This window comes from Colletes gigas, unplaced genomic scaffold (assembly GCF_013123115.1).
Source record: "Colletes gigas isolate AHSC1104 unplaced genomic scaffold, ASM1312311v1 Colletes_gigas_Sc00007, whole genome shotgun sequence".
Lineage (NCBI taxonomy): Eukaryota > Metazoa > Arthropoda > Insecta > Hymenoptera > Colletidae > Colletes > Colletes gigas.
The window spans coordinates 1541900-1561129 of NW_025106636.1; the positions used below are offsets into that span (position 1 = coordinate 1541900).

Genomic DNA, 19230 nt, shown 5'->3' on the forward strand with positions numbered 1-19230 from the left:
CCAATCGACCTATACGGATAAATTGAAACTCGTAATTTCTATTATAGTGAGAAAATATATGTATTTAGGTACAAAGTTCTTACTATTAAAAGATTGTATAATAAATACATTTAGTGAACTATATCTACATTCTTCTTCTTTTTCTTCATTTTCATAGGCATAGGTCCTGGCATTTTAAACACCGTGCTATAAGAAAATGAGAAACGGAAAATACAAATCAATATACAGCCTTCTCATAATAAACAACTGTAATTAAATAATATTATTAATTTACTTACTGGCAAGTAGTGCATATTGGACTAAATTTACAAAATACTGTAAAACAGAAATTATCATTATTACATCGTACACATTTCCACAATAATATTTGAGACAGTTTCAATTTCTTCCCTTACTTGATAAACATATGGAGCACACATAGCCAATATCAATAAGTTCTTGATGACAAAAACATGCTGCACGATAATCAACTTTCACAGGTGGTGGTAATACTAATTTTGATCTAATATTTGGATCTGGCAGAAATATCCACTAAACAGACAAATGTTTGTACGTGGATAAAATAAACCATGCATGAGAAAGATGTAACATTAGACTATGTTTTTCTTACTAATAAATACTGTAACAATCCACTTAATTGTGGAACTTTTAAATAATTTCCACCAGTTATATCACAGCCTTGTTGAAGCAAAGTCAGCTCTTGATCTAAACTGCATACATCCAGTATTATTCCCTAGATGTTTCAGAGAGGATCTGTTAGTGTTTCTTTCAAATTTGCAGAGTGCATACATGCAAAATCACAACAAACCATTTTCTGAGCAGTGAAAAATATGTTCATGTAATTCATGTATTGCATCGCAGAATCATTGCTTGCAGTGATCACAAGAATTCTTGAATGTAATTTCTCTACTGCTACTTTTTCTCTCTCTAATCTTGCAACATAACACAACGCCATGGTCAATGCCCCAGATATCAGGCTTTCTCCGTTTAATGGTTTATCCATAGAAATCTCATTAATAATTAATTGCAGTTGATGCCTAACAGTACGTTCTACCATGGTAAACTTTTCATATTGTCCATCAATTTGTCTTATTTCTGATGGCTTTTCACACGGATACAAAAATGTTGCTCCATGACTGTGGCATGCTATCACTGCCAATTGATTATTGGAGGATTGCATTAAATGAGAATTGGCAAACACAATAGTGGAATCTAAACATTGTGTCAATATCCTTGTTTCATGCTTTACAATTCTTTGCATTGGGTTTACATCCAATACAATTATAAGCAGGCTTGTTTCTATTTCTAAAAGATGTCAGGTAATCTCATAAATCTATGTAAGTTACAAACCTCATAGACTATCTTATGAGTTTAATAAGTTGAGCGATTAGACTGATCAGGGGTTACATAACCTTCACTTACCGCTTGCCATTATGAATTACGATAAATAAATGCAGTTGTTGTATCTAACATTTATAAACGTAGTCTTCTGTCGACATTTTTTAACGATCCATCACACTTCTCTCATTTTATTCATAAATTTCACTAAACGAGTACAGTAAACCGTAAACAAACTGTGCAGGCTCTTCAAGAGTCAAACTACCAACGTGCACAACGTGCGTTATTTACTTCGGGTAAAAATAAATTTAATATTTTCAGTCTACTCGTAATAATGTTTAAATTTGCATGTAAGGTTCATAGAAAAAGGTAAAAATAACTAAATTATGGAAAAAGGTGGATAAAAATGTACGACATTCTTCTTTACTAACAAATGAACCAAAATTGTACATGCAGTGACTGATTAGTTGTCCATAAATGGGCCATTTCTTTTGTTTTACGATGGAAGTAAATTATGCGTTTATCTTGGAAAAAAGGGGTAGATATTAATGATCAATGGTTTCTTTAAAAGTTCCCGCGTTAAATTTCACATTCGGTTAGAGACGTGCGCAAATTATTCGTGCGAAAACGCGCATGGCTGCATACGTATTGCTGCACGTTGCAGCCGATTGGACGAAAAGAAACAGAACAAGCGTGAAATATCATTGAGGTCACAAGGTTGTCTTTGAAAGGTTATCGAACGTCGTCTCCTCGAATTTGAAATCAGTCACATTCGTTCACGAAGTACACTGCAAACATGTTGCCCAGATTTCTGAAGCCCACGTTAACCATCGCTCAACAAGGAGCGAAACGATTATCAACGAGTGCCACGGTGAGTTTCTCAAACGTATAACGTACCTAGATCAGTAAATCGTGTTCTCTATTGATACATTACATCTTTAAAGATTAAATTTTATACAAAACACGAGGTCGTTAGACATTCAGACGATTACAATGAATAATTTGAACCATGCTTCGTGATAAAGAATCGAAGTACCATTATGCAATCGTAAAAATCTTCGGCGTGAAACTCATACAAATTATGTATTATTTATTAAGTATATATTAAAGATTAAATGTATCGTATTACTATGAATGAAATTGAATTACCATTATACAACAGTATGGTTCATAAGATGATTCAGGTTTATTCGATGCTATCGTTGAGGTTAACGTTACTAGCACCGATACGAAATGCACGACAGAAAATTAACGCGAATTGTAAATTATCGGGAGATATTTTAATGATGATATCTATTAATTGTTGTCCTTTTCAGCGCGATGCCAAGGTCGCTGTCATGGGCGCCAGCGGTGGAATTGGGCAACCGCTATCGCTGCTCTTGAAACAATCACCTCTCATAACCGAATTATCGTTGTACGATATTGTGAACACGCCAGGTGTCGCTGCTGATCTCTCGCACATAGACACGGCGGCAAAAGTAAAAGCCTTTACAGGCCCGAACGAATTGAAGGATTCGGTTAAAGGAGCACAAGTACGTTTTTCCTATATGTTCGTCAACTATATGTTTGCTTAAAAAAATCTTTTTTCAATTTATTGTATTTTTTAGGTGGTCATCATACCCGCCGGTGTTCCACGTAAACCAGGAATGACTAGAGATGATCTCTTCAATACAAACGCTTCCATAGTAAGAGATCTTGCTCAAGCTGTGGCAGAAGTGTCTCCAAAGGCACTCATTGCTATTATCTCCAATCCAGTTAACAGCACCGTGCCTATTGCCAGCGAAGTATTGCAAAAAGCTGGTGTTTATGATCCTAAAAGAGTATTTGGTGTAACCACATTAGATATTGTTAGATCAAACACATTCGTCGCCGAAGCAAAAGTTGGTTTAAAATGTGATCTATAGCATTTAAAAGGCGATTCAGGCGTAATTACCTAATTTAAATCTCTTCTTCAGGGTCTTGATCCGCAGAAGACATCGGTGCCGGTTATCGGAGGTCACAGTGGTATCACAATTATTCCCCTGATTTCGCAGTGCAAACCGTCAGTTTCTTTCCCACAAGATCAACTGAAAGCTCTTACTGGACGGATCCAGGAAGCTGGTACAGAGGTTGTTAAGGCAAAGGCTGGTACTGGCTCTGCCACGCTTTCGATGGCGTATGCGGGTGCTCGATTCGGTATTTCGTTGATCAGAGCGTTGAACGGAGAACAGGGTATCATAGAATGTACCTTCGTCAGGTCCGATGTCACATCAGCTAAATACTTCTCGACGCCTGTTCTGTTGGGCGTAAGTAAAATTTCTATACAACAAATCGTGTATTTATATAGAAATCATTATGTTCTCGTTATGATTTCAGAAACAAGGAGTTGAGAAGAATCTCGGTCTCGGAGCACTTAGCGCATACGAGAAAGAACTGATGGAGAATGCTCTCCCAGAACTCAAGAAGAATATTCAAAAGGGAGAAGATTTCGTGAATAAGAAGTGAATACTGCAAGTTACGACACTAGATAGAGGCGTGATCAATCAAAATCGAGGAGTCGAAAATTGTCAGTATTCGTTATGAAAATACTCGCGTTGTACGCGAACAAAGAGATTATTCAGAAAAGGTGGATCCTTTATATCTATCAATCAATAGATAAACGTTTAACATGTACAGTATAGGTAAAGGTAAAACTCATTTGTAAGCAACAATAAATTAACAAACGTATAAAATCGAAAAAGTAAATACAAACAATTTTATTACTTCAAAAATGATATCCATTCATAGGCCTCTTTAAAAAATAAAATAGATATCGAAACGTAAAATGTGATGTAGTTAAGTTAAAAATAAACGCTCTTTGACCAGAAAAAAGTCAAAATTATTTTTCTTCTTTTCTTTCCTATTTCTCCTATAATTTTTATCGGCGTTTTAATAATTCATAAATCATTTAGTCATAAAAATAAGTACATACATCGAGGAATACAATATTACCAACAGTTAAACGCGCCTTTGATACACTGTCTCCTATACTTGGTTCAAAACAAACAATTATTTGAATCAAACGATAGCCGATAACCTTCGGTACAAAGTCATCTACGTATTCAACAGATACAACGGTTTTATTTTATTTGTGTTGTAACTAGTTCGAGCACGTAGCCGGTGATTTTCATTGTGAGAAAATTTATTTGTCGAAAAGATCTTATAAATAATTTTTTTTTTCTTCAAAATGTTAACATCTCCTTTATTCATAATTCACAAGCTCAGTGCACATAAACGTTGGATGTGAAATCTAAAGTGTATGAAAAGAAGATTACCATGGCAAAGAGCAAATGTTATAAGAGATCTCGACGGAAGCAGGATCAGTATCAATCGCAGGAGACTCTTTTGCAGGAATTAGATTCGCCCGAAATGAATCATGTTGTAGGATATACGAACACTCTCTCGAGAAAAAATAAGAGAAAATCGATCGAACGACTTTTGGAGCAACGATCCCCAGAGTCGGTACTTTGTGAATCGCAACAGTTAGAATTGTCATGCTACGATGATGCGAGCCCAGAGATTGTACAAAGACTTCGTCGAAGGAAATTAGATTTGAATTGTTCGGACCAAAATGACGAAGAAGATGACACTAAGACTTATACAGAAGTAGAATTGGCCAAGGTAAAGCAGACAGCCGAGCAACCAGAACAGAATATCAATGCACCTGCAAATAACTGTTTCCCATTGGACAAGACCCTGTCTATGAATAACGAGATCAAATTGGATATGAACAATTGTGAGTCCAGAGAGGATAATAAATCTTTCTCGAAGACGGGGCTTAGTGTTTGCACCTGTGACGTTAATCTATATTCTGTAAAGTCAGCATACAACTTGCCATGTAGATACCTATCAGAGCCGATACAGTTTTCCAGCTTTAATTCCGACGTAGAGTCCCAAAATCATGGATTCAACGAATTCTTGGGCGAGTTGCAACCAACTGTCTCTGCTTGTAAGTGTGCTGGTCGAATCAAAGATGAGGGTGGGTGTACAAAATTCGAGATAATCAACGAGAACACTTTGCAAGACACTAGTGACAATTCTTTTTCATCCAACTGGAGCGACTACAAGAAGATTTTCTCGTATTTCCGGCAATTGAATGGTTTTAAGAAACGAGCTAGCAGACAAGAACATGGCAGAAATTTGCAAAAGTGTGTCAACAAGCGTCCTTTCGCGGAAACCGATAAAATGGACGATTCGCAAGAATGCAAAGATACAAGGGACAATGGGACAAAAATAAGGACTCGTTCTACCACACCTTGCAGCAGTTTATTGCCTCCTGCTAAAAGGTGCAGAATGACATTGAAATTTGACGACGAAGAGGAAACTGATCGATCCGAGAAACCAACTGTTTCTACCCCGGTTACCGATCTTTTGTTACCAGAAAAGGAAAACGTTCAAAATTTCTTTTCTTCCAGTATAACGACCTCGAAGACGCGTTGGAGTACTTGTACATCCGAATCGCCAACTATTTCTACGCTAGAGTTACCAGCTGTATCGGATTGCGGTGGTTGCAGTAGGAATTTGGAAGAAGTAATCTATTAAAACTATTCTTTACTAGTCTTCTGTTTTAAAAAGAAATTAATAAAATCATTTTTATCAACAGCCTGAACGAAGGATTGAATTCTGTAAAGAACGTACATGCCCCGATCCACAGCAAAATTATGAACTGCCTCGATCTCGATGGTTTAAAGAGCCAATACTTAAAATGATTTGGTTCTGTGTCTGGCTAATGAAGAGAGTAATGAAGCTGTTTAAAAATGTGAGTAGACATCGTTTTGCTTCTAAAAGAACCTACACTACTAACTGACTAATTGTTTTAGAATTACAGAAAGTTCAAACAGGCTGCTTTAATATCTTCTTCAAAGAAACATGTGCAGAAATTCGAGGAGCTTGATCAAAGCGTGATAACGTTACGTTCAGAAAACAGACAGATGATTAATATCTTCTTGGAAAAAATCAATCATATGTCTGAGGAGATTTCTCAGGTAGGCAAGTACCAATAACTTGCAAAGATGTACAAAATATTGTATACTGTACTGGAAGCTTTTCGGCGCTGCATATTAAAGGTTCTTAAGGTGATTTTTATTGCAGGTGCGCGTCAGTAATGCCTCTGCCCTGGCTGCTGTGACTGCAGAGATCGCTGGTCTACAGGAAATAACCAGGAAGGTGGCTGAAAACAATGAAAAACTGATGCAGGAATTAATGAAGTTAAAAACAGGGTTGAAGGATACGCAAACAAGGTCTCCAAAACTTTCACCTCTTCCACTAATGCCATCGATTCGAAGGTCATCCTTGCCACCACCTCCTCCGCCTCCTCCGCCTCCACCCCCGCCTCCTCCGCCGTTGCTTCGGTCTCCGGCACAGTCGATCACACCTACCACCTCAAAGAACAGTAGAAGCGTCAGGACGCCCTCGAGAAAATGCTCGACGCCGCTATTTAATAGGCCAGCTATAACAGTCGAGGATTTGTTGAAGGTGACCCTAAAAAAAGCACCGGAGAACGTTAAGGTAAATTACAAGAATCGTCGCGCTCTCGCCTCTGCTAATTGGAATACGAGAAAGTGGTCCGGAGAAGAGTTTTTCAAGTTTGATCTAAAAATTTTAGACGAGTTCGACGATTCTATAAAATAAAAAAATTTATATTAATTTCTGTAACATTCGAACAAGTTGGCTGATATTCGTATATTTAATACGGTATGGTTATCGAGTCGAGGCGCGAAAAATGTTAAGAAGAATGTTTTTAAATCCAAGCGCTTGTTAAGAGTGACACAATTTTCAGTCGCGTTAATTGTTCCTCAGCCTTCGTTGCCATTCAGGCGGACACTTAGGGGGGTTATTTAAAAGTCTCAAGGTGATTTACGTACTTGGTTGGAAAATAACACGCGACAAAACGAATTCTTCCAAGACCGAATACAACAGGACGCTTTCAAGTTAAGAATAATTTCGCAACAATGTGTATACATATTATTGGAAAGAAGCAAAATCTATCACGGTTGAAACGTTCAAAGTAATGTAAAAACATGCTTGGGTATTTTATGAATAACATATTGATTCTTGTTCCAGTTCTAGATTTAAATTCCTTCCTTTACAAATGAATATAAATAAAACATCCTTTGTACATAATGCTTGAACAAAGCGTAACATCCGCGTAGGGTTAACATAGGTGATTAAGGGAGGAAATTTCATTTTTAGGAAAACAGAAGGAATACCATACCAGGACCAAAGGGACCGGTGGTTTCCTTGGACATGCTACGTAGCGTAAAATTAAAGTCTGCCAGGCGCAGAACGACCGACCAAATGATGAGATCTCCGAGGAGTGCTCGCATGATGAAATCGCGAACTGCGCCGAGTCTCAGCCTGTCCCCGATCATGACGGGACCGGACAACTCGTTGAACCGAATCCTGAAACAGGTGGATCTCGGTAGGCGTAGACCAAGACGTCTGTTATCGGGCGTGTCGAACTTTCGCGACACCATTATCGCGAAAGATAAATACCCGCAGAATGCCGACACGAAAGATAGCAATTCGCAATCCATGATTGCGTAATCACGCTGTAAAATAATTTTAAGCAACTGACGGAACGACGACAAATGGTGCAATTTTAGCGAATAAGGATAGTATTTTTTTTATAATCGATTGACGTTACACGACATGTACAGACTGGATCACCTAATATATAAACAACTTAAAATACACCGTTCAAAGTAATTAGAGGATTCTGGACATTTCTGATAGAATGAAACGGGTTGTCAAGAATGGATGAAATACTGTGTATTTATTGTAGTAATATTTCTACTGGATTAACTTTTATAGCATGTGTATTACTGAACAATAAAAGCACGCGAGTAAATGAGCCTCTGATTATTCCGAGCAGTATATTTTTCCAAAGAATCGCTACTTTCTGCATGATAGAGTGACACTCGAAATTTAACAGTACGCATGATGTGGCAATTCTAACGAACGTATTCCATGGAATTATAATTCGTGTGTAACAAGAAAAAAAAATGTATTTTGCAGACTGACTTCGATAGACTGATATTGTCTAGGCTGTAATAATGCATGTATTGACTTGTTGTTGGCATTGTTTTTATTTCAATTTACATTAAATTATGATTCTATTGGAAACACACGTTAGAATTGTTACTTGATACACACTGTTAAACTTATTCTGATGTATATCACAACACACAGTAAGAAGATATCGTTTCGTTCGATGCAGTTCGTAGTATCGACAGGTTTTTTAAAATATAATGTCGGGTGACTCACTCTGTACACAACATTGCGATACAAAGAAAACGCCCTGTACGTTTAATTTTAATTTCATGATTAATGTACCAGTATTTAATAAAATATTTAACAATAATAAAGATTCGAAGAAACGAATAGAGAGTTGTAATTACTTTATTTGTAGCTTTCACGTGTGTGGTTTTACAGAAAAAGGTCGTATCCGGTGTAATCGCATTGATTGTAATAGAACAGAGCGTGAAAACGCATCGCGAATCCAAAAAAAGACAGATTTAGCCTCCTCCAAATGACGATAAATTTCGATATCCGTGTCTAATTATTCGCTCGTGAATTGGGTTAGCGACAAGATGGAATGATCCGAAGATAATTACAGATACAACTAATATTATAATACAGAGAGACAAGAGAGGCAAGTAGTACATCTAGTAATAGATGGAATAATAGATGTGTCTTTATAAAAATCGGCTAAGCACGCACAACGATACTGGATAAAGGATAAAAGCGGTCTCAATCGATACACTGATCGTTCTATTCTTCTTTAATAACGCCTACGGGCAACTCAGATGTCGATGACTACCTACGATTTTACTTTAGCCGGGAAACACTCTACGTTTTTATCATTTTCATTGTTTATGAGTCACGCTATATCATATACGACAATAATGTTATCGCGTTGGGCTACTTCATCTTGTTTTTAATCCATCGTGTAAGCAAGTAATTGGATGAGGTATCTCACAGTTTATCGTCGTTTGGAATTCACCACGCCACTGACAAGTTTTTATTGTACCTAAATTTTCCAAGACTTGTCGCTGGTACACGTGGCGTTTAATGCACGTTACACGTATCCGTAAACTCATATTAACTCTTAGCCGATGGTTCCCGGTTTCTCCCTATGCTTTCCCCCACTGTTCTTTCATCCTTCTACACACAGTTTCATTACCTTCGTATCAATCTTCCACGCGATTTTAATTGCCTCGAACTCTCTTCGACGATACAAACTGTACTTCAAACTGTTCTCTCCAATATCGCTTAAACGATTCTTGTCGATCGGTTTTTTCCACGATACCCTAATTTACGCTCTTATAATTATTCGCATATACTTACTTACGGTGCCGTTGATATTACTTTGAGTTATTCTTTGTAACGTACTTTATAACATGATTATCAATTTTTATCGTTATTAATACCTAAATACAGGGGCACAATGCACACCGATTTCTAGGCAGAGCTCGATTCTGCGCGTTCCCTTCGCCTTTTTACGTTAATACACCTCGCTTTTTTGCTGCACGCTTACACGGATCACGATTATCCTCATCGCCATTGCAAGAACACCGTGCTAGTCCAACTAGATTCGCAGTTTTACCGGTATACAGCGACGGTCAGAAACGCGATACCGTTTTAATGTGGAAATGTAATTTTACAACTCTTTTTTTCTACGCCCAAACTCTTAGCAAGAACAGTAGTTTTTCGCGCTTAGAAACATTCTACAAATCTCGGCCATTGCGGGCACATTAATTTCATGAAACTACATCTATGGTTCGTGACGAAGTCGATGCCAGAAATTTCTGACCGCCACTATTTACTCAAACGAATAAATAAAATGGTCGATGCCGTATCGCTAAGCTTACCTCGTTAACATGCGCAAACGAATTTCGCGTGAGACTAACGAACGAATCGTCTAAAGTCGCTGGAATGTTTAGAAACGGAAGTCGACGGAACAGTTCATCGATAAAAAGGTGAACGGACGCCACGGGCAGATATCAACCAAGATACAGTGGAATCGAGGAGAGTGATAGCGAAAGTGAGCGCGGGTGAATAAAGTCGGGATACAATCGTTTATTCTGTAATTCGTTATACCACAGCGATCGTTTATAGTTTTACACAATGAGGGGCGTATGAAAAAGTACAACCACAATTACAGACTAGCTAGACAGCTACTTGTTTCCTTTTCATATTCCGTGAAACGTAATTTGTTATTTTTTTTTTTTTTTCGTTAAAAAAAAGCTCGTCTACCACAATGTTTTTTCCTTTTCATGCTTCTCGTCGATCCAAAAAAAAAAAAAAAAAAAAAATAAAACAACAAAACACCCACTCTCGTCACGGAGGAGTGTAGAGAGTCGAGTGTAAAGAACGTCCGACGTGTCGAAGACGGTATTATTTTCTCGCTTGTTTCGAATATTCATTTTAACGCAAAATTTCATTCGCGAAAGCCATACTCTCTCTCTCTCTCTCTCTCTTTTTCTCTTTCTTTCGTTCTTTCTCGGGCCATACTGATGTTATTGCATTAAGTACGACGCTTTCGCGTAAGCGCATTTTCTTAATAAATTCTTTTAACGACACTACACGAAAACTCATGCTCGAACTATGTATGAAATTACTTGAACTGGACTTCGTTCGGAAGTACATCCGTAATATCTTATACAGAAAGCAGAGACGAAGACGCGTGGTTGGCAGTCCTGGCTGTTTAGCCGAGGCGGGCAACCACTTCCCTTCGACCTGAGGAGACGCGTTTATCCTTGGACAAACAGATGATTTACACTCGATTTACACGCATACAATTAACATCGTTATTTATTATAGTATGCGAGAGCGATCATGCGCGCAGTAAAAAAGCGGGGAAGAGGACGAGGAGGAGATTGATTTAGGAGGGTAAACAAACGAACACAATAATGCACTTCGATCGACGTCGAGCATCAACATGTTTCGCTATTTGGTGAAACATATGGGACATCGTTAATTCGTTCTCACTCGCTGAAACCGATAAAAGTGAGAGAATCGGTCCCGACGAACTGGCGCATACTTTTGTTTTTTTTTTTTGTCTTTTTTATGGTTTTTTTCTGTTTATAATGGGTGACATATACGCCGACGGTCGGCGTCCATTCGCCACACGTTCTCGACATCGTAATTTTTCGATTGGGCATGCACAAGTGTAAAGACAGCATTTTTCCTCTCGATACGCGAAGAAGGCAAAGAATAGTGCCTCTCTAAATGCTTTTTTTTGCAGTCTCTCTATTACCGCAGGGTGCGTGTCCTTTGCTTGTTACTTTCTGCGTGCTCCGTAACTCAATGCGTGTTATCGAATGATTCTTTTTTTTTGTTTGGAGTAACCGTACGTGCGTGCTTAGGGTCACGCAATCGCTAAAGATCTCCCCTTCCCACCCCGAACTGCCACCTGCTGAATTGTTTTCTTTTGCTTACAAGTTATTAAGAGTTTTTTTGTTTTCTTGTGTCTCAGTTTTATATGCGCAATGTAACACTCACTACAGTTAGAGTTACGATACGTCCTGATCTTCCACATCTTGCAACTGCTCCTTCTGTTCGCCCTCCCCTGTACAACAAAAAACGCATCGTATTAACGAAGGACATTTTTATCGGCGTACGAACGATCGAAACCGTACGAAATGGCAGTAGAAATAATAATCATACAAATTTCATCTTCGCTGCACGTGGCGAATCATGGGCTTAGAAAAAGTAAACAGAGATACACGTTGCCTGATGTTCAAAGGTATTGATAGTTTAAGGCGCAAGGAAGGATTGAGTTTGCTCACCAGGTGACTATATGGTGCAAGGACGTATTGAAAAGGATGTGCCTGTGTTCAAGCATTGGTGGAAACGGCCGCAGCCTCATTTTCACGATCAGCGTCGAACTCTAAATTACAAAGTAATGATTCTTCGTCCGGAAACACGTGACGTCGAAAGTGCCATTTAAAACGAAACGGTAATAGTAATTGCACCGTGTTGTCCGGCGCAAACATAAAGCTTTTCAAACGATGAAACTGTGTGTTTCTATGAAAAAATCTGATACAACAGGAAGATTTTATCGCGTTGCCGCGATACATATTATTGATCGTGACGATGGCGCTTCCACGACATAGCGAAGAGGCGTTTCAAAAGCTTCTGAAACTTTTTTCCGCGAACACGAAGCCACCGTGACAGCATACTAACCGTCTCCTTGCATATCCGACGTCCAGAGAGTAAGGTTGTCCCTGAGGAGCTGCATGATGAGGGTGGAATCCTTGTAACTCTCCTCGGATAAGGTGTCTAATTCCGCGATCGCGTCGTCAAAGGCTGCCTTCGCCAGGCGGCACGCTCTGTCGGGGCTATTGAGAATCTCATAATAGAACACAGAGAAGTTGAGCGCCAATCCTAAGCGGATGGGATGAGTCGGTGGCAGGTCTGTCATAGCAGTGTCGCTGGCTGCTTTGTAAGCAACGAGGGAATTCTCTGCCGCTTCCTTCCTGTCGTTACCAATGGCGAATTCGGCCAGGTAACGGTGATAATCGCCCTTCCTACAATAACGCAACAATAACAAGGATTTAAAAACAATATCTGCATGGTAAAGTGGCGTTAAATTACACTGCTCGCAATAATCGGAATGTCTTGCACAGAGACGGGCAAAATTCTTATCTAGATAACAGTTTTTATTACAAACAAAGTTAGTTTTGTTCGTTATCTGTTGGAATAAAATTTTCCCCATCTCCGGTATCGTGTACGCAAATGGAGTAATCGTGTCGGTTCAGTAAAATATCTATAGATTATTCTTTGTTCCTGGTACTCGATTCAACCTCTCGCCACGAAGGTCTTCTACTTGTACAGTGTCCCAGAAAATGTGGGTACCGCTTCAGAAGTGAACTCATTATACAAGCATGACAAAAAGTTAATATAAACACTTTTATGCTCCATTATTCCCTTTGATAAACTAGTTCGGTACAATTACAATCAAAAGATCTCGTTACTTTGTAAGCTACACAACATTTTTAACGAATCTCGTACTACATAAACTATGCATTCGGTAGAAGATATTACTGTACCAAATAATTACTGCTCTAATTACTTTCGGCATTAGTTTCGCTCATTTACAAATAATACTTAATGTATCATGTGTGACCTTGATGACTACTCTTTCATCGCTATTTCACAGTATACTAGAAATCATTTCAAGGTTCTGTACTGTTGCTGGAGAGCCACTTCCAACACCTCTAAAAATAGGCAAATACCCTTTATCCGACACAAAAGTGGATGGAACTCGGAAACAGATTCGAGCGAAACATGTACTATTGTGAACATTTTTTTTTTGTCCAGAGTAACGATCGTATATTGCTTTGCCGAATTAATACAGATATTTCTTACAATATTAAATCTAACGAGCTGCTGACACGCATAAAATGCTTACTTTATTTGTAATTCATTAAATTACTCGCTCGAATCACAGTATTACTGGAACGTTCTCTCAACGTAAAATTAAAGTTAAGAATTGAATAAAACGTATGACACCGGTATATAATGATCTGTACAATAAGAATTAATTCTCGGAATTGATTGCTATTTATAAATCGCATCCGCAACGCAGTAATTATTCTTGCGGAAGTATCGAACCAGACGGCGGGAAGTTTTAAAAAACAATACCTCAAAAACCAGTGACCGAAACGGAACGGTCTTCCGCGTTGCTGGATACCTTTTAATCTAAGCTATCGCGCTACCGATGCAGAAATTTGCTTACTGCTTGAAAAAAAGAAGTCAAACGGTCTTGATAATTTTGATTTTAATATACAGCTTGTAGAGAATGCGAAAGCTTTTAAAGTAATGAACCCTAACAACATAATACCACAAACTGTCATTGTATAAACGTTCATTGATCCAAACTAAGAACTATCCCTTATATCACAGCCATTTAATTTATGCTGATATAACTGGAGCCTGCAACTAACAATGTTATCTAATTACTTTGAGCAGTGTAAGATTAAAACGAGTCTTTGGACAAATTTGGAAGAACTGTGTAGTTTCCAAGCTACAAGCAGATAATTCCTGAACAGAGATCTGCAAAATTTCTTACATTTTATAATAGAAGACTCTAGATTCGCCGGTGGACGCGCACGGTATCAGATGTTTCTCCAAAACTCCGAGGATATCGGCGCAGATGTCTTTGAGTTCTTTTTCTACTTGAGATCGGTACTGACGGATCATCTCCAGTTTCCCTTCGGCGCCCTTGTTCTCCTCCTTTTGTTCGATGCTGGAGATTATTCTCCAGGAGGCTCTCCTCGCCCCGATTACGTTTTTGTATGCGACAGAAAGGAGATTCCTCTCCTCGACGGTCAACTCCAGGTCCAGCGAAGCGACCTTCTTCATCGCCTCGACCATTTCTGCAAATGATGCCGACGGACATTGCCGTCAATGACAGTGCCATTAAGTTGAAAAACAATCGAAATCAAAGACAACACAATACAGTAAACGTATAAACGAACGAACAGAAATAATTAAAACTAACCAAAGTAGCTGTACATTTTATTGCGACATTACATGGTAAAAATCGATACGACATTATCATTCGTACATCGCTTTAATTATTCTTGGTTACAATTATCTGTACTTGACATTGACGTATTCAACGTCATACCGACTTCATACATTCCATTAAAGTTGCATACGTCGAGTACACAAATGTATGCGAAATTGCAAAAGAAATTAAAGTTTCTTTGAAAATTTCAACGCTTGCGTTAAACTGATGAAATTAATCGAATTCCGATTCATCAATTTTTACCATTTATGCGTTTGAAGGATAATATGCTTATCAAATGTACGTGTACTTCTGATTTGGGTAAAAGTATCAAACTTGCCGAAGAATATTATGTGAAATCATGATAAAGTAATGAATTGGAAATGACCTATTGATTATTAATACGTAGCTACCCCTGTGTGGATATATTATTAGTTTCATCTGGGATGGTGGAGAGCCTCTGTGCGAGAAAGACGAGCGCACGGGCATATATTAACCCGCTGCCCCTTGAACTTTGCGAGGAAGTTGGTTACTATTATGTATTTATTATCTATAGGTGTGCAGCATTTGAGGATAACGATATCGATCAAGATACATGTGTTTCGGTCTGTGTCGCATTACGCGTATGAACTGCAAAAAATCCGATCGACAGTTTGTAAAAATATTTTTCACGTTTAAAAATTGTTCCGTTCAATTTGTGTAAAACTTCGAAAATAAATCATACCGTACACGCCACAAATCGGTTGAAAATTTCGAGGGAATCGTTGCAGAATCCATGAAAATGTTTGTGTTTTATTTGCGGACGGTGTCGAAATCCGGGGTCCCACGACAAGATCGATAACCGGGTGAAAAAGAGTTATTACGGAGGCGTGAAGTAACGAGACAGATTAAATGGTCGTAGTATCGGCCTTTAGGTCCGGAAATCCCAGCCTTTTAGATTCATCTGCTCTTCAAAATCACTTTACATCCTTTCAAAGAATTTACCTTGACAATCAGAATCAAGAAATTCAAATTTGAAATAGAAATTACTATAAAATATAAACTGCTCCTCGATTAAAGCGTTTTACAGGGAATTTTTCGTGCCTTTCCATTCGCGTCGAACACCCCTGGGGGCGTTCTGGGTTATCCTCAACGTTTCTGCAAATAGATACATTCAATACTTAAATGGCGTACTAATTGTTTTACAGTATTCCTAATGACATTAACGTTATACATAAATTTACAAGTATTAATGTTTATGTGTGTCAAAATGTCGGTCACTGGTGACCGACGCGACCTGAATGGAAAGACTATTGGCCGATATCGGTGTCCTCCACGGCATCCGACGCCTTGGAACAAAAAAAAATACGTTATAAAATAATGAATTTACTCTATAGCTGAAGGAACGCGAGCTTGTTGAAGACCGGTAACATAATTCCTTGGGTATCCGGTGCATAAACACTTGGATCACGGGGGATTAATACTTATCCTCTTTTATATGATCGTTATGCTAAAGTAAACGGAAGCATCACGATGGTATTTACGAGATCAGACTCAAGTTCATGGTGGTTCCGGGCGAGAATTACGGCGAACGTGGTATACCCGTGACGGAGGTGTACAGAAACGTAGGATATAGCGAGCACAGATCAATACTTTCCTTCTGCTATAGCCCCTCTTCTGCCCCTCCATCTTCCCTCTGTCTCTCACCCCTTACCGTGCTCACCCTCCCGTTCGTGATCCCTCTTTCTCTCTCGCAACCCTCAAATTTCCTCTCCGCCCTTCCTTGTCTCGTCATCCCGGGAGAGTCGCATCGCTTCCTCTCCCTTCCGCCCTGTCATTCTTCACGCTCGGCGGTCGTTTTCACCAAGAGGATCGTGCATGCACGTTATTTCCACGCTTTAATACGCGTGCCTCTCGATTAACATGCCCACGCGGCGACGAAATTATGAAAAGCGGCTCCTTGGGATGAATGCTAGTCGTCGGTCTCTCTTTGCCCGCTTTATTCTGCTTCATTGGTTAGTCTTCTTCGATCCTCGGGAGCGTAAAACGCGATTTCTGGCCGCTCCTAGCATAATGTAGCGTAAAACTGTTTTTTTTTTTTTTTCTTTCAGGTATCTTGAGGAGACATCGTTTGTCTATCTTTGCCAGCCGACAGGCAGGTTAATAAATCAAAACGAGAGCTCGTGAACTTGTCGAGAAGCTTTCGAAAAAATATTACGATCCGAGAGCGGTGAATCTCGCTCGAACGTAGAGCGTATTCTACGGGCCAGACTACATTACGAGAGCGAGAAAGAAGGAGCGAAAGAGAGAGAGAGAGAGAGAGAGAGAGAGAGAGAGCGAGGGAGAGAGAGAGAGAGAAATACGAGGCATTAAACGTCGTTACAGGAAACTTACGCACGAGGTACATTTCGCTCTTGCAAATGTCAAGCGTTTACGTTTCATTCGCGAGCTAAATACGAGTACGTGAAACGAAATACACGCTGCTGCGTAAAATATTTCTACCGAGAATCGCGAAGAGCGAGATGCGAGAAACGATGAGATTTTAATGTTTCCCCTTCTACAGCGTCGAATCCCCACTACGAACTGCTTTCGCCAGGATCGAGTAAAAATTATTACAGCCGAAATTACATTGACACGTATTGCGTAATGAACGAGGAAAACGCCTGCGAAAGCACGAGACACCGGGCATAGGATGATCGGGTAAAATCCAAGACGATATAAACCGAAAGCGTTATTCGTCGACTGGATAGTTCGGTCGGTCGATCGGCCAAGTGATTTCTCTCTGCTTTCAAGGCCAAATGCCACGAGCAGAGCACGCGTTACTACGTGTCTAAGGAGTAACCCGGCAGCGATTGGTAAGTATCGTGCCGTGTCTATGCGTCACACGCGTCGGTGAAGGACCGACTTGTCCGATTATCTGCCGAGGTGCCCCCTAAAGTACCGAACAGCACGCCTAGCAACGGCGTTGCCCAGCTTTCGATGAAACAACGTAATGCACAAAAATGACCAAATCGTTTTCCATGGCTACGCGACCAGTATTTTCGTACGGGTATCGAGAGCTCGCGAAACATGACAAGATCCGCCAGAGCGGTGACAGAAGCCCAGAACAAACCCACCCTTTCGATAAAGAAACACCGGTCACGAACCGGCGACCTGGCCACACCACTGTGCGGATTACACGTATTTGACGTTTCCTCGACTTTTGACAGATCCAATGAGACCCGATCGCAGTTTTAAGGTTCTCGGTTCTCAAAGGAGTTCGCGATTCTATCCAACGAAATCGTCAACTCGAGAGGATCGCGATCCACGAGGACGGTGCTACCTCCTTTCTCTTTGTGGCCGTGCTCCTCTGTCTGTCCGATTTCGTGGATTTCATTTTGGCGCAGGCCGGGTCCTTTCCCGGAAAATATCCACTCACCATCATAGCGCTCCGCTTGCTCCGCCAATTTCGCTTTGTAAACGTTGTCCTCCCGTTCCGACATCTTGGATGTTCGTGGATTTCACGGGTAGACGAAGGGTTTCAGGGAAATCGCACGAAATACTCGTTTCACTGAAATACGTACACCTCGTCGTACAGCCACTCGCAAGCTCACTGACCAAGATGGCGGCGCCCGCCAACAATCGAAAGCAGTTCCCAGCTCGCGCAGCCTCTGCAGACACTCCACTCGCCATGCGCTCCCGGTGTGTATTACTACGCGTGACGTCATTCGTCGTTACCGACGCCACGCGCATGTCGGTTAAATTTCCCGAATATCCGGTAACAGACCTGACCAAATCTTCATTTGAAATTTAAATAAGAGATAACGTTTCGATCTTTCGTTACGCGATAAATGTTATTCGAAATCGAACGAAACGTTGGTTTATTTAAACACACCGATGGTTTCAAGCAAGGAACACAAGTATCATTTTATTACTTCGAACGCCGATGAAAAATATTTGAAATTCATCTCAGTTTTGCAACTAATGATCCTAATTACTTTTTGTTACGATTAGTTTTTAACTTGTTGCCATAAAAAATGTATGATAGCAAAAACTTGTATGACGATTTAAGAAAGCAACGGTTGACGTAAACATGTTTCGACACATCGAACTTTAATTTGAGGACATCGCTATGTAAATAAAATATTTACGTTAAATTATTCATCGATTGCTTCGTTATATCAAACATACTTTCATCATTTTCAAAAATATCTCTTGAAACGAAATACGATAATTGTGCATCAGAAACAAATAACTGGAAAATAATGTAACACGTTGTTTGAAATAATATTTCTAACAATGTTGGGTTTGGACGTGTCTAGGAAAAGTGTGGCAACAAAAATAGCGTATCTATCGCCTTGTTGTGTCGTTGATTACGATAAATAACGAATGCTAGA

The 19230-nt window shown here is 39.5% G+C and overlaps 4 protein-coding genes across 6 annotated transcripts; 2 read left to right on the forward strand and 2 right to left on the reverse strand.

Annotated features, from left to right (window-relative positions):
- Positions 1–110: 110 nt before the first annotated feature.
- Positions 111–1620, reverse strand: LOC122396539 (general transcription factor IIH subunit 3). Its single transcript, XM_043395056.1, has 6 exons — positions 1423–1620; positions 809–1305; positions 611–733; positions 396–531; positions 279–315; positions 111–186 (listed from the first exon to the last, which is right to left on the reverse strand). The coding sequence occupies exons 1-6, from the start codon at positions 1430–1432 to the stop codon at positions 111–113; spliced, it is 879 nt and encodes a 292-aa protein (XP_043250991.1). The 5' UTR covers positions 1433–1620.
- Positions 1621–2009: 389 nt separating this feature from the next.
- LOC122396540 (malate dehydrogenase, mitochondrial) lies at positions 2010–3965 on the forward strand. Its single transcript, XM_043395057.1, has 5 exons — positions 2010–2209; positions 2655–2870; positions 2946–3218; positions 3294–3623; positions 3694–3965. The coding sequence occupies exons 1-5, from the start codon at positions 2135–2137 to the stop codon at positions 3820–3822; spliced, it is 1023 nt and encodes a 340-aa protein (XP_043250992.1). The 5' UTR covers positions 2010–2134; the 3' UTR covers positions 3823–3965.
- A 361-nt stretch (positions 3966–4326) lies between these two features.
- Positions 4327–9224, forward strand: LOC122396637. Its single transcript, XM_043395218.1, has 5 exons — positions 4327–5886; positions 5960–6115; positions 6177–6341; positions 6448–6864; positions 7549–9224. The coding sequence occupies exons 1-5, from the start codon at positions 4633–4635 to the stop codon at positions 7900–7902; spliced, it is 2346 nt and encodes a 781-aa protein (XP_043251153.1). The 5' UTR covers positions 4327–4632; the 3' UTR covers positions 7903–9224.
- A 140-nt stretch (positions 9225–9364) lies between these two features.
- LOC122396638 (14-3-3 protein epsilon) lies at positions 9365–18523 on the reverse strand. Of its 3 annotated transcripts, none has more exons than XM_043395221.1 (5): positions 18273–18523; positions 14435–14741; positions 12547–12890; positions 11863–11929; positions 9365–11776 (listed from the first exon to the last, which is right to left on the reverse strand). In XM_043395221.1, the coding sequence occupies exons 1-4, from the start codon at positions 18334–18336 to the stop codon at positions 11874–11876; spliced, it is 771 nt and encodes a 256-aa protein (XP_043251156.1). In that variant the 5' UTR covers positions 18337–18523; the 3' UTR covers positions 9365–11776; positions 11863–11873. The 3 variants fall into 3 exon arrangements, with proteins under 3 accessions (XP_043251156.1, XP_043251157.1, XP_043251154.1); XM_043395222.1 differs by having other exon boundaries at positions 9365–11788; XM_043395219.1 differs by having other exon boundaries at positions 9365–11929.
- Between the last annotated feature and the right edge of the window lie 707 nt (positions 18524–19230).